Source organism: Daphnia pulex, chromosome 5 (genome assembly GCF_021134715.1).
Source record: "Daphnia pulex isolate KAP4 chromosome 5, ASM2113471v1".
Classification (NCBI taxonomy): Eukaryota; Metazoa; Arthropoda; class Branchiopoda; order Diplostraca; family Daphniidae; genus Daphnia; species Daphnia pulex.
Window position 1 is genome coordinate 10181876 of NC_060021.1, and position 15045 is coordinate 10196920.

At 46.6% G+C, this 15045-nt stretch overlaps 1 protein-coding gene and 1 long non-coding RNA gene across 2 annotated transcripts; one reads left to right on the top strand and one right to left on the bottom strand.

Annotated features, from left to right (window-relative positions):
- Positions 1-637: 637 nt before the first annotated feature.
- LOC124194511 (flocculation protein FLO11-like) lies at positions 638-13337 on the bottom strand. Its single transcript, XM_046588739.1, has 2 exons — positions 10025-13337; positions 638-5566 (listed from the first exon to the last, which is right to left on the bottom strand). Exons 1-2 carry the CDS (start codon positions 10045-10047, stop codon positions 1786-1788), a joined length of 3804 nt encoding a protein of 1267 aa, XP_046444695.1. The 5' UTR covers positions 10048-13337; the 3' UTR covers positions 638-1785.
- On the top strand, positions 6220-9294 carry LOC124194514. The gene is made up of 3 exons (XR_006874855.1): positions 6220-6829; positions 6982-7081; positions 7284-9294. It is a non-coding gene; the product is annotated as an uncharacterized LOC124194514 (long non-coding RNA).
- Positions 13338-15045: the final 1708 nt, after the last annotated feature.

Consider the following 15045-nt stretch of genomic DNA (forward strand, 5'->3'; position numbering starts at 1 on the left):
CTCTCTCTCTCTCTCTATAGTCCTGCTGCTAGCTCATTTAGACAGTTTCAGAATTCAGATTTTAAAGGACCGTCGGAATAATAAACTTGACGGCCCCTCCTTGTTGGCTTGATTTTTCGCTTTCTCAAGTGAAATGGAAAACGAAGATAATTTAGAACCTGTTATTTGGCTGGCTGTGCTGGCAGCGCGTGTTTAATCTGTGATGTGTGTACTGAAAATAGTCCGTGGGACACTAGATTATTATTATACAATGGGGTCACCAATAAAACGGACTGCGCAGTTAGTATATGTTTTCGACCACGTCTATACACGGCAACCGTAGCCGTTTCGTCGAATTCAATATGTCAAGTGTCCAAGGATCTTTTTAAATATGGGCATGATGTAGACTTGATATAACAAACAGGGGCAGCAGCAGCATCCCATAATAAGTGTGGCTATCGTTCAAGTTATCCATGTCTGTCGCCGCATTTATAGGCCAGGGTCTTGTTCATTTCAGGAAAAATAATAATTTGTACACGCGTACCCTATGCACAGCAAAGACCTGTAAACCCTACTATAGACAAAACATGTGCACACAGATATATTATTGTGATGAGGCTTGTATACCAGGCAGATTACATCAAAACCAGAGCTCAAGTAGAGTAGAATATATTGTATTGACAGTAAAAAATAAGATGTTATTTACACTAGAGTTGGGGGGAATATAAGAACGGCAGCCGGAGGTTTTTCTAACAAAAATGATGAAGAAGAACACGAACGAAAAATTCTCATGAGATATAACATTTCCGTGGAATCGCAGAGCGAAAGATACAACCCGCGTTTCCAATTGTGTGCTCTTTCTTTCTTTCAATCGGTATACACACACGTTGTCTTTTTTTCAAAAAATAAAAAAGGGGATGACAAATGCAAATATAGACGATCCTGCCTCCGCCCCAGCCGACTGCTGAGCCGAGAGAGAATCGTTTGTTCCACGGAAACTATGGTTGGGAGTGTGCTGTGTGTCCCGTTCAGAAAAATTCAGACCCATCTGTTTACACATTCCAAAAAACTTGGAAAAAAAAACAAAAATTCTAACAGATATATGAGGACGAAGGAAATATAAAAAGGATAGTATAAATATGAAAAATCAATAGCTTTTAGTGTTAAGGATCGGCAATCAAAAAAACGAAATGAATGACGTGTATAGCCAATCGTCTTTTCTTTTTCCATTGCGACAGCAGCTGTTGCCGATACATATTTACTACGATTGGGCGCCGCTCATCACCAATCAATTCCGATTGCAGATGCTATGGGCGTCTAAAATAATGGAAAGGGATTATTTACTTACTTACCATCCGGCTGCGTAAAAAATGAGAATGTTCGCGATAAACACACGAAACAAATATAGAAAGAAAAGTAGAGAGAGAGAGAAAAAAGTCAAACAAAATGATATTTAAACGCCAAAAAGAAATTTAGAAAAATTGGTAAATGCCCAGTCTCCTGGACCTAACACGGTTCTCATGACGGTTTATACTGTAGCTAGCATTTCTTTCTGCACGTATAGAAACCGCATCGAGATTTGAGGGGATGAAAAAAACAAAGAAATAAAAGAAAGGGAAAAGTGTATACAACATGTTCTACATCACTACATGGTTGCTCTTATTTGAGTTTTTATTTTTTAAAGAAGACGGTCATTATTTTGTTGTTGTGTGTGCGTGTGTGTTTTGTTTCCAGGTAGATATCACTGACAACTTGGATCCTGGGTCGACGAACGAGTGGAGGATATAAAAGGCTGACTTAACTGGATTAGGTTCGGCGAGCGACGAGTTGTCCCGGGATGCGATTGGGACGGCGATTTCGCAACGAGGAAACGGCCGGCGCCGCAGTGACAACGGGTTCAACATTACCCAAATCGCTGGTCGGGCTATCAACCGACCCATCAATTGCCGTTGGGCTGCTGCTGGCCTTTGCGCTGTTGGCAGCAATTGGCTCCAGTTCTTCCTGGACGTCGCTAGCGATGCTGACGGCTTTTTCGGCTGGCTCTTCCTTATTGCTCTCCTCGATGGCTGTGGCCGATGAATCGGCCTCTGATTTCTTGGCCGACAACCCCGAGAATCGATTGCGTCGATCAGTCAGGCTGACCTGCGTCCGCACCGTTTTGGGTCGCTCGCTAACGGGCAGCGAGACCCGATTTCTCAAGCGGTTCAATCCGGCCGATCTGGACGTCGTCGTAGTCGTCGCTTCCGTCACGACCGCCACCTTTTCAGCCACAACCACCGGCTCGACAACCTCAACGGCTTCACCTTCCGTCTTCTCGGGTGCCTCGTTGGTGGCTTCCGTTTCGGACACGGTTTCATTGGTGCTGGACTCTTCGACCTGGGCCACCACCGCGGGTGCCGTTTCGGTAGTGGTGGTCGAGGTAAAGCGGCCGCGCTTCAACACCGACGACATGGGACGTGGGGAAACGATCCTGTTACTCGGCTGGCCGGTTGGTCTTGACGGCCTGCTGACTGCCGGTAGTGAAACTTTGGGTTCTGTCGATCCGGACACGGAAGATTCGGCCGGTTTGCTGACTTCAGTTTGATTGCGACGGAACTGGAATCGGTTGCGGAAATTGTTGGGCAAGGGTTTACGGGTGGTGGACGCGACGGCCGACGCCGGAGAGCTGCTCTCGTTGGCTTCCGCCGCGCTACTTCCAGCGTCGACGGCGTCGGATGTCGACGCCGTTTTGGCGCTATCAACGGCCGGGGTAGTTGGTCGTCGGAGTCGGTTGAATGGTGAGCCAGCTGGGCGGAATGTGTTCTTTTTCACCGGAGCCGCTGTGGTTGTCGTCGTGGTCGTCGTGCTGCCAGCGCCGCTGGATGAATCGGCGTCGCCGCGAACGCGGTTGCGGATTCGGTTGTTGAAACGATTGGCGTTGCTGCCGCCGAATCGCGACGGAGTGCGGACGCTCGACGTCGGGGCAGCTGTGGTGGGTTCCGGAGTTGTTGTTGTCGGTGCGGCCGTAGTAGTAGTTGTTGTTGTTGTTGTGGTTGTGGTGGTGGAAGTGATGTCTTCTGTGACGATATCTTCTTGAACGACATCTTCGATTGTGCTGTCGGTTGTTTTGGGCATTTCCACGTCGTTGTCCAGGCTCAATTCCAAAACGGGACTGGCGATGATTTGAACGGGTTCAACGGACAACACGGCCGGCTCCGGGGTGGTCACTATCTCGTCCGTGAAATCGGCGACCTCTTCGTTGACTTTCTGGATCACTGGGATCTCGGCCTCTTCGGCGAGTTGGGTGTTGAATTCATCGTCGAGCGATTGAACCTGCGAACTACCAACAGTCATAGTCGATGGTGTTGGGCTACTTGGGGCGACAGGGGTTGTTGCGACAACCACTTCTTCAATCAGCACTTCCTCGACAGTTGGGAAGGATTCGTCGTCTTGTTGTTGCTGTTCGGCCGCTTTGGAGAAGGCCAACAGATCGGTCAACGATGGATGAGTCAACGAGAAGCTGGGCGATTCCTTGTGTTTGTTGGCGTCGTCGTGATGAGTTTCTATTCCGACTTCTTGGTGGTGGATCTCGAAGATTTCCGGCTCGACAGCAGCCACGTCCTCTTTGGCTGGGATGTCCGATTCGAATTCATCCGCCAATTGTTGGATACTTTCGGTGACGTCTTGGACCGGGGCGACGCTGGGCGAAATGATTTCCTCCTGCTCGGCGATGTCTTCGAATTGAGGAAGGATCGGTGTTGGCAATCGGGCCGGCCCGGAAATGACAGTCAGCCTTCCGACTGAAATCGGTGGCTCTCCAGCAGCCGATCCTTGGTTGCCGGAATTGCGGAAGGAGTCGCTCTCGACGACGCGCAGAGGTGTGCGTTCCTGGGCATCGGTGAATTCGTCCGTCTCTTGGAAATGCGAGGGCAGACGGCCGTTGATTGGGAAATGCTCGATGGGTTGACTCTGGCGATTGAAATCGAATCCGTCGTCTTGGATGTCGACGGCCAGGCTCAAGGATGGATCGTTGACGTCGGCCGAATCGGCAGCAGCTCCGATTTCACCTTCCAATTCGGCGAAGCGGATTTCGGCCAGGCCGGCCCGATTCTCCAGGGTGCTGCTGGATGTCGACGGGCGAACTCTCGGGCGGCTAATCCTCCGGCTTCCGGCTCCGTCGGCTTTGCTCTCGGTGGGCACGGCGTTGCTGGACGGGACGGATTCGGGCGAGAAGCGATTCTTTCCGCGCATTCTTTTCGGCTCCGACGGAGTGACGGGCGACTCTTCGGTGACGGCCGGAGTGTTGCCTCTTCGCAGGGGTGTCAGTCGGCTGAGCGACGGGCGAATCGACGGCGTCTCAGTCGACTGTGCAGTGGGTCGACGCCGTTTAGAAGCAACAGTCGTCGTAGTTGGCATCGGCGTGGTAGTTGTGGTTGTTGTTGTTGCCTCAGTGGCCGTGGTGGTTTCAAAGTCTTCCGTCACGAACTCGTCATCGGCGGAATCAATAGGGACGACCTGCTCATCAGCACCGACTTGGAAGGCCACGTGAGCAACGTGTGGAATTTCCTGCACTTCGATAAGGTCTGATTCGGTCGTCACGCCCACTTGTTCGTCTTCAATCATCGGAATCAGCTCGACGGCCGGCGCAACTTTCTTCTTCTCGGCTTCATCGCTGGCGGCCACCGATGAGGCCGGCAGAACGTTGACGATTTCCTGGTCGTTGGAGAACAAATTCGGCTCGACAGGTGCGCTAAGCGTGCCGTTGGTTGACTCATCGACGTCAGTGCCGTCGTAATAAAGGTACTCGTACTCGTAATCCTGGCCGTTGGGAGCCGTTTTGATGACTGTCCGCCTGGACACAGACTCGGCCGCAATAATGTTATCGTCATCTTGGGCATCGATGGCTTTACCCAGACGATCAGTGTCGTCATCAACAACCGTGGCAACTGAATCGCTGGCTTTAACAGACTGGGCTACTACACCTGTGACGGCATCTTCCAGTGAAAATGTTTCGGCGACTGGAGCCGGAGCAATTTCCAGTGAACGAAATTCTTTCTCGTTTTGGGTGCTCGATTTTCTCTCATCGGAAACAGGCTCCAATTCTCGCACGACGGCCGGACCGGTCAGCAGTTCCGGAAGAGAAAGGGGAGTCCAGCTCTGGACGTCGGCATTTGCGACTGGGAAAATGGGTTGCGACTGGTCAGAAGGCTCGTCTAACAGACGAGCGGCCCGGTTAGATTCTCCTAGATGCTCGGCGATGAGAATTCCGTCCTCGAGAATCGTTCCAGATCCAGGATTTTCGATCCGGACGGAAGGCAGTTGGGCAACAGCTACTGGGTTAACCCTGGCCGACCGGCCGCCAGCGGCCTGTGACTGACGCGGGTTGGCAGAAATGAAGACGAATTCTTGTCCCGGAAGAGGTTCGGTGATGATGAGAGGCTCTTCGAACTGAGAAAGAGCTCTGCTGCTTCCGGCGGAGTCTAGACGTCCGCCGAAACTGGCGCCAACTTTGATCTTGCGCCTTTCCTGCTGCTGTTGTTGTTGCGGTGCAGCCATCGTTCCGCAAACGATGGCCACCACTAACGCGGCCATCCACCAACTCCGGGAGCTGTTGAAATAGAAAATCGAAGTGAAAAGTTGGTTAAAAAATTGGTTACTTCTTTTGTTTTTCACTTTTATTTTACGAGTTTTCACTGGAAACCTTTTCCCCCCCGCTAAATGACCCAATAATCCAATGCGATTTATATTGGCGGTTGGGAACGGTTAGAGAGAGAAAACAAACGTTATTATTTGTCGATGACGATTTTCAAATTGCCTTGCCGCCGAATCAAGTGGGGCTCACCGTTGCGTACTATAGCATTCCTGCGTCTATAAAGGGAAATTGTGCGGCACCTCCACGAAAAAATCGCCCTGGTTCTATTGCATCTGATTACCTAGAGAGTATCTATTCGCTTGCACGGCGCTTACTTTCTCCCATTTTTTTGTTTTCCCCCTTGCAGCGCTTATTCGAGGAAATCGAGTGAGAAATGCTTGTAGAAAAACCAAACGGCGGTTCCGTGTATTTCCAAGCCACAAATCTCTCAGACACCATGCTGGCATTGGTGCTAGAAAGGGAGAGAAAATATCTAAAGAAGGCTCGTCATCATCCGGAATTTACCACGAAGAGGCACCTTTATTATTCCGCATTCGGTTTATCAGAAGCTCGAAGACAATGCCAGCTAGTATTTAAGACTTCGTATAGAATATAGTTTTAAGTGTGACGTTCTCTCTAGACTCGAGATATTTATACGTTTCGTGATTGGACTCGATCGTGAACTGGCTCTGTTGCAGACGGACACGACACAAATCAGAACAAGACAACAACAACTTTCGCGTGCCGATCAAAATTTCCGATTAAATAAAAAGAAAGAAAAGAACGTGGAACTTGTCAGAAAGTGATTTGATATTGATAGGAAAAAAGGCGAGCCAGACACCTTTAAAATCGTGCCAATGCAGGGAGAGCGAGGACAAATCAGGCTATATTGACGTGTATATCGTACGAGATGTAGATTTGGTTGACTGGAACTACTAGATTTGGCCGAACAAACTCCCCTTGATGAACTCAATTCGACAACTTCAAATTCGGGTTTTCATTTTGAAGGGGGGGGGGGGTTTGATTTTTAAAATTTCATTTCTAATTTCTATCAATTTCGTATTATTGTTATTCGTAAGCATGCTAGATGCTGATTAGAACAAAATTGGATAAGTGTCGTCTGCTCTCTTTTAGTTAAAATATTCGTCGAAAAAGTCAGACAAAGACAAAGTGCAAGATTTATATTGTTGGTAGATTTATTTGTTTTTGATAACCGTCATACTCCATGCTGTTTGGCGGGTAAATAAAACTATGAATTCTATATAAGCTATAGAAAAGTTAAACCTGTTCCAAATTTGGAAATGTTAGTACCTGACTAGCATTGATCATGTGATTTCCCTGTCAATGCAGTGCAGTTTGTTTGTACTATGTAACCTTTTCCTGTTTTGCAGATTTGAGGCCAGAGACAGCCATCATAACTACACAATATGCAAGTTTTTCTTGTGTAGATGATAACCTATCACCAGCAACAATCTCAGGATCATCGATTGGGTAATAATTTTCGTTACTTTTATTTGACCTGTAACCTACTAGACATTTTAAAGCTGCAATACCTGCATCAATGCAGTTTATTACATGCAAACTTTTAATTCTCCCAATTAAGGTTTACCCATCAGTGTCTCATTTTCAACTTTTCCTGACATGTTGTTTATGTCAATATTTATTCGTAACCCATTTTTTATTTTTCATTTAGATGGATAAAAAAGCATCCCATTTCATTGGAAAAACTACCGATGTCAATTGAGTTAAGGATCTCTCTATTTCCCCTTTCTTTTTAATGTCCTCGTGTACGCCCATGTGAATGTGGGTGTATTCACGAGGGACACCCTTTTTACCTGTCTCGTCTGGTGCCATTTAACTCTTCATCGGATGGATGGAGCAACTGTAGAGATGCCTGGCTGTATTTCCCAGGCATAAAGGTAGGACACTCTCTTCCCTATTCTTCCTTTTTGGCAATTTTTGGTGGGGTTGATTATAAATCGTTACGTAGTCACGGACTATGTTTTTTCCTGAGCTAAGCAGTTGACTGCAACTGTTTTCTCTCTCCGATTTTGTTTTTTTTCTCAGTGAGGATTCACTAAAAATCTCAATTGTCATAACGACTGCAGATCAGGCTTGTTTTGTTTTGTACCTCACAACTTTTTCTGTGGGTAGAAAACCATCGCATTCAAAAATATTTCATTTTTAAACACTTGAAGCAAAGTGGAACAAGACAATTTTTTGACCAAGGGGGACCTGCTGCCACACCGGTACCTCATCGTATAATAATCAAAGGCTCGCTTGTTGTGGCCCACGTTTTTTTTTACACAACCCGCAAGGCGCGCTGATTATCTCTGTGCTTGGTTGGATTCGTTTATTTTTCCCTTTCTATTTGATGTCGTTGCATTTATAATGCGTATTTTATTAGATATTTTTTTCGGAGGCGCCTTTTCGATTTCAAACTCTCTACTACAGTTGGTAGCCCGGGGACGTTTTCTCCGTCTCTGCTGCAGCCCAAAACGAAATCCACACCTCTATAGCTTTCACCGCACCCAGCAGACATCATGTGCATGCAACTCGCCAAAAGCCAGCAGCAGCCAAAAGAATGAAATGGCTTTCCCCTAGTATTTCGGTTGTTGGAGCGAAACGGAATGTCGTGTTGCCACTTTGGAGTTAAAACCATTGGGATTTTTCTTTTTGTTTATATTTCGTCCTGGTTTCAGAAATGAGCCAAATGAGATGAATCAGCGTTGTTCTTTATCGACACATGATCACGACTCAGTCAATGTCATCCGCCAGTTATTCAGTATACAGCAGTTACGCTTTTGGAATATTTCACGATTGACGTGATTAGGCAACCGGATCTAAGGGTGAAAGGTAGCCTGTAATTCAGACGAATCACCTCTCACTTTTCTGGCGTTTTCTTTATTTCGTTATTTTGGGGGTTTTCCAAACTCTACTGCGCGCTCGATATATCAAGGCTACCCGTTGAAAACAAAACAAAAAAAAACTGAATAGAAATTGCCAAAATGGCAGATTTCGGTTTAGACGGAGAATGCAAGCAATTTGAAGAACGATCGTCGCGTTATTCAAAGAAAGTCTCCGACAGGGCGAACACGGCAAACAAATCTGTCTTAATCACCTTGAAAAACAAGTTGAAAAAAAAAGGTAACGCGTCAGCACCGAGAGCCAAATTTCTCTTGGCCAGCAGCCGTTGGCCAATTGGGAAAAAATCTTGCACCACCACTACTACTACTACTGCACACTACTATTATGTCAAACGTATTCATATGTGCGTGTAAGTGGGGAAATGGTGGTTGCGTTTGGAATGATGATTCATCGACTTTTGGACTCGATTCTCTTTCCCTCTCACTGGACTCGGTCCGTTCCCAATCGAGTCGGCATAATGAATAACAGATATGTATACAAGCGTGTGAAAAGAAGATGGCACACACGGACGGTTATTTATCGGCGTGAACGAATTGCCAATTGGCAAAGATGGGGGGAATGGCGCCGGTCAGCTGGCACTAAACTGCTCTCGGTTTGCTGGCCGCTAAGGAGGGCGGAGGGGTGGGCAGCCTATTAAGGTGAGAGTTGGACAACAATTCGACGAAAAGAGAGCGAGAATCTACTAACCCATTCGACAGCAAAATGATTGCAGATTGTGGTACAAGGTCGGTTTAAGATAGACACTGCTGACGAGCTTCTAAATAGTTAACAACCTTCTTTGGGAAAATCTCTTGTCCATACTTGTTGTCAGCAGGTCTCCATTTGGGGACGCCAGCGGAATAAAGAATACAAGTCACGAGAAACCCAGGAGACTCCAAAGAATAGAGAAAAAACAAAACTGATTTTATAATTAAAAGCGCAGCAGCAGCTCCAACAAAAGAAACTTTCACTATCCGTTTTGTTTTTTGTTTTTTTCTGAGAGAACTACCTTGACTATTCCTTCCAAGTATTTTCGGTGCTCTATACGATTCCGACCGCTCACAGCAACATGCAGATTGTCTGGGCTGGGGGGAAACCAGCGCGACCGCTATAAAACTGACCACATGTCGAGGCTTTTTGTTCCCTTTTTTTTTTTTTACTTTTGACGGCCAATTTAGTCAGACGATAACTTGGGGTATAAGACGTTGACTGTAACGTCCAATCCATTGAGCGGTTTGACGCCTTCTTAGGCGCTTATTGTACCATTAAAATGGATTAGAGTCGGGAATGATTGAAGATAATGAAGAGCCATAGATTCACCGTTCAAAAAAGGGATTGGGCCAAAAGTGTCAAAATCGGGAGGAGATTAGACTCTTGTAATAATTTAACACGCAATAAGTTGCAACACTTGAAACCACACCTTCTCTAAGCTGCGTAATGTAGTGTAATACAAGGGAATGTGTGAAAAGACGTTCTCCCTAAAATAGAATCGCCAAAAAAGAAAAGAAAAGAAATTAATGTACTTACCCCGACTGGAAAATGGTCGCCATTTCTGGGCCTTTGAAAAAAGGGGGTAGCGATAGAAATAGCACTGTCGAGAGAGGTGTATAACTTCCGGATCAAATGTAGGAATGGTGCGGCAATGTCTGAGTGTAGCTGAGCTCTTCTATAGAGACGGGCGTGCAGAAAGAGAGAGAGACTTGCGAGTGGGCAAACGAGAGGAACGTCAAGAACCAACCCGCCAGAGTGGTGTTCCAGAGCGGATTGCGACTAATGAAGCATTGGCTGCTGGACTGGGTTCTCTCTCTTTCTCTCTCTCTCTCTCTCTGTGGAACGCTGCCCGATATATACTATACTCCTACTTCTCCTCTATACACCAGCCAACACACTCACACACACACGGCAGAGACCCACACACCTGAACTACCTTCACTCCGAGTTCTTTTTTTCCAGTCCGTGTTCTCTTCCAAACTGGATAGAGAAAGAGAGAAGGATGTGTGTGTGTGCGTATACAGCAGTAGGTTTCTGGGCTTTTGGCTATGTTACACCTAGTAGTGTGTGTGTGTGTGTGTTGGCTGGACTCTGGGGCTGGTGGTTGGCTGACTGGGCCGACTGTTGCTTATAGAAAGAAAAAGGGGGTGGAGAGACGCCCGGCGATGTAAAAGTGTTTTCACCTTTTCATATGATAAGGCGGCCTCCTGACCCACATTCTCTTTCTCTTACCCACCTTGCGCTCTAAGCTGCTGCGGTCTCTTCTCCGTGTGTCTCTCTCTCTCTGTGTGCGCATTCAACGGCTAGGAGGAGGAGGAGGACTGCCGCAGTCCAAGTGAAGGTGAAGGGAGGAGGGTCTCTTGTGTACGTTGATAACGAGGACTGGAGGGACTGGGGACCCGACCCGATGGAAGGGGAGAGCTTCAAAAGCAGAGGCGGGGTTGCAAGATTTGGGACTGGCAAAACAGGACATGAATACAACCGCTGCAATCGGGGTGGGTGGGGGGCAAATAAAATCAAAATCTCCTTTTCTTATATTTTCTCTTCGCTCGAGATAATTTGTTGTAGCAGAACTAAACGTTTGTGTGCGCGCCGGGCCGCGATCTTCTTGTTTGGGTTGCCCACCGACCCATTTTTGTTTTTTTTTTTTTTTTATATGTTCCGATGGATTCAAACCACTTAGATAGACGTCCTTGATTATTGGCCGAGCTTTGTTTTGTTATTGTTGTTCCTTTCTATTTGAGTTATTTTTCGCCACCTGCTTTTTTGGGGTTTGGTTTCTTTTGCGGGTGGGGTATTATCAGCTAATCTGGGGTAGTATAAGTAGTAGCCATCCGCAGTTGGCCTGGCCGGTAGCTATGTTTAGACGATAGTCGTATATAACCGATCGAATGGAGACACAAGAGATTCTCGGATGACACATTTGCTGCAGGATGCGCGCACTGTCAAGTAGGTAGTAGCAGGCACCACCGCCACCAGTCAGTCCGCCCATGCCATATGAGGTCAAATCAACTTTCGCCGAGCTAAAAGCTAACGCGTCTCTTTTTCTTTTCCCCACAAAAAGTCGCATCTTCTTTTATTTTGATTATTATTTTCCCTTTAGCTCTTCTTTTCCTTGTATATTCTCTCATCTAAAGTGCTGGGTGGTATAAAGAAACAAAACGTCAAACCATTTCCAAATGGTAATTTTTCAGTACGTATAGTCTACGGAAATATCGCGTACATGTACATATACTTTTGGTACCCCCCTCAACAATGTATGCAGTAGAGCGCCTCCACCTACGTTTTATTCATTTTTTTTTTCTTTTTTTTTTCTTTCTTTCCAACGGCATCTTATCTAACCTGAATCGATAACATTGCATGTCAAAAAGAAAAGAAAAACCTTTTTTTTTCGTCCGCAAGGATTTCACGCGGTTGTCGTCGCCGTCGATGCGGCGGCGGCTGCTGCGGTATGTAGAGATGCAGGCGTCTATACGTGGTTAGGGCGACTTAGGGTGATGTGTGTATGTGTACGGTACAGAGACGGAAGTGTGCATCTCATTTGGAGATCAAGCGTTAGATTCTACTACGGCTGCATCATATCATAATATTCGGAGGGGGGAAGAAGGATGGATAGATCCAGTGCTGCGCTAGAGAGCTGTCCTTATTACGTAGAGTGCTGCTGCTGTTTTCCCTATATAACATGCATACTATTACTTCTAGTGTACAGTCGTTTCTTTCATTTCCTCCTCCTTTCTACTCTGCACGACTTATCCGTAATGCGATATAACAAGAGGTTCAAGGAAATGGTTCGGCTTTTCTTCGATACCCACGGCCACGACTCTTTGAATTGCTACTGTGCTCAGTCACGTTCGCCCTGCCGGAATGTTTGGTCTGGTTAGAAATCAAAATACGGATGGCATCGTGGACCTGTCTGATGTGCTGACGTGACGTCAGCTGACCTCAGCAGCCGCTCGATGAAATATTTGTGACGATCAAGTCGTGAGACAGTTTTCTCCGCCAACCCCAAACCGGCAGCGGGACCCACTCGCTCTCATCAGGTTGGGCCATCACACGCAACAATCAAAAAAAGCATCGGCAAAAATAATGGCCGGCAAAAGTGCGAAACGGGACGCCAACCAAACCGGATTCCAGCCGGGCGAAAATAAAATAAAAAATGTCCGACTCTTTTTTCTGCAAGGATGAATTGGCAGACTTTTTCGGGGTGTAAAAAAGCCATAGCAATAACCCTGCAAACGACTGATGGTGGCCATCATCAGCACCGTCGACCAAGTCTATCCGATCAAAAAGTAGTCCGGTATATAAGTATATATACTGCACTGTGTTTTATTCGCTGGGAAAAATCGAGATAATCTGATTATTGCCGACGTGTATTATGCATTAGATAGAGAGAGAGTGGTAGTGATGTAGGATGTTATTTCGCCCGCTAGCGCTCTGATTTTTTTTTTTTCACCATCCGGTCACGACAATATATAGCTTATATTAGACGGGACCCAATTATTACATGAAAGTCTCCGCACACGCGGGTTTTTATTAACAGCGAGTTGATTTCAATCATTGCGCGGCCGGCAGATAATGATGGAATGAAGAGTAGAATTAATTTTAAAACAAACAAAAAATACGTCGAGCACTCTGCTGGATTACAGCCATACTATACATGTACGTACACAAGACAAGAGGAGAAAATGAACAATATCCAGGAGAAAGGGGGGGGGGAATCTAAGGTAGTACTATATACTATGTGGCGCCGACCAGGCGGTATCCAGGCAATATTCCTCGACACACACACACACTAGCTATACAAGACACATACATGCACACACATAACAAGAGAAACAAAAAAAAAAAAAAAAACACAAGAGAGCCCCAAAGCAACTGGGGAAAAAACAAAACAAAAAACAAAGGAGCAATATAACGAAAGCTGAGATAGACGAGGCAACGGCGTGTGGTGGTGGTGGCCCTTGTGCTGTGCGCCTCTTGGTCGGGTGCCGGAGAAAAGCCACGAACCTCACTTTCAGATCGACAAGAGTCTAGGAGAAAGTCGTGCAAAACTGAAGAGCAGCACATCAGTAGTATACGGATAACAACAACAACACGGCAGCAGCAGCGCCAGTTTCTAACAAAATAACAACATCCAGCAGAAGAAGAAGAAGAAAATACAAACGGAAGAATGAAACGAAGGGAAAAATCAAAAAAAGAAGAAGAAGGAGAGAGAAAGAGGAGAAAAGAAGAGTTCAGCACGAAAATGACGATGATCATTCCGGAGCAACACTCCTATAGCCTCCTCTGCCACCCTCCTCTCTCTCTCTCCAGCGCTAGTTTTCTTTCTCTTTTAGTGTACTACATAGATATATAAGGCTTGACGTCGTGAAGAGCAGGTTTTCTCTCTCTCTCCTCTTTCTCTTCTTCTTCTTCTTTTTTTTTGTTGTGTTGTTGTTGTCTTCTTTCTTCCGTCTTCTTCTTCTTCTTCTTCTCTCTTTTCTACTCTTTATGACTATTTATTCGACGATGAATAGAGAGGAAATTCCGGACGCACAGCAGTGCTGATGCTCGACTCTGTGGGTCACATGCGGCCGCTGCCGCCGCACATCATCTTTGGCAACGCTTCAAATGTGTCACGTGCGGACGTCCAAGTCCCGCCAGTTGCGCCAGTTGGATGATGGGATGGTGGTGGTAAACCACTGTGAGCTGCGGAGGAGCCAAAGAAGGGGTGGGGGAAATAATCAAATTAAAATCATAAAAATCTCGGAATCGGTGGAAAAAGGGCGATCGACGAATGTGTTTAGAGCACAAAACGGTCGAGTTCGTGCGGTGAGCGGGCAGTTTTCTCTTGAGAAAAAAAAACCCAGAAAAACTGTCAGAATGACGCAACGATTGGAAGCCGATAGCAGTGGCTTATTTGAATTCGAGTTTTTAGATTTAAGATTTTTTTTTTCTTTCGTTCCCTCCCGTTCGAATTCAATGGAACATCTGTTGCAATTGGCGATTGCACATTGACAGAACTTTCCCGTTTCGACATGGTCTCGAAGCGCCAGGTCAACGAGAACTGATGGGCCAGCAGCCGGGGGTGGGTGTGGACCGGACGCCAGTAGTACGCAACAATCTAACACATTTCACGTACAAACGCGTACCTGGCACTCGACAAAAAGCAACTGGCTAAGTCGTCCGGTGTCGTCGTGAATTACCGCTCGACAGAATATCTTCGTCTATATTTTATTTACTGGGCTCCGTATTATTCGCTTATCCATCACCACCACCAGACGCCGGTGGTGCAGCACCCGCCAAAATCAAAAGCAAGCGGACAAGGTGAGCGAAAGCGTCAGTGTCGACGTATCGCTTTTCATCCCCCACTACCGAATTGACGGATGACCGATCGAATAGAAATCTTGGATGCGGCGCGGAGCGTTCAATCGGGCGCGAATGAGAAGGCGCACAGTTGCGGGCCGGCGTCGTCCAGCTCTCCGCCTCTCAAAAGTATAGCGAGGCCTTTTGAAGTGTTGCGCACGGGAAAAAAAAAAATTCTAGATGGAAAAAGAGAAAGAGAGGGGAGAAAAATG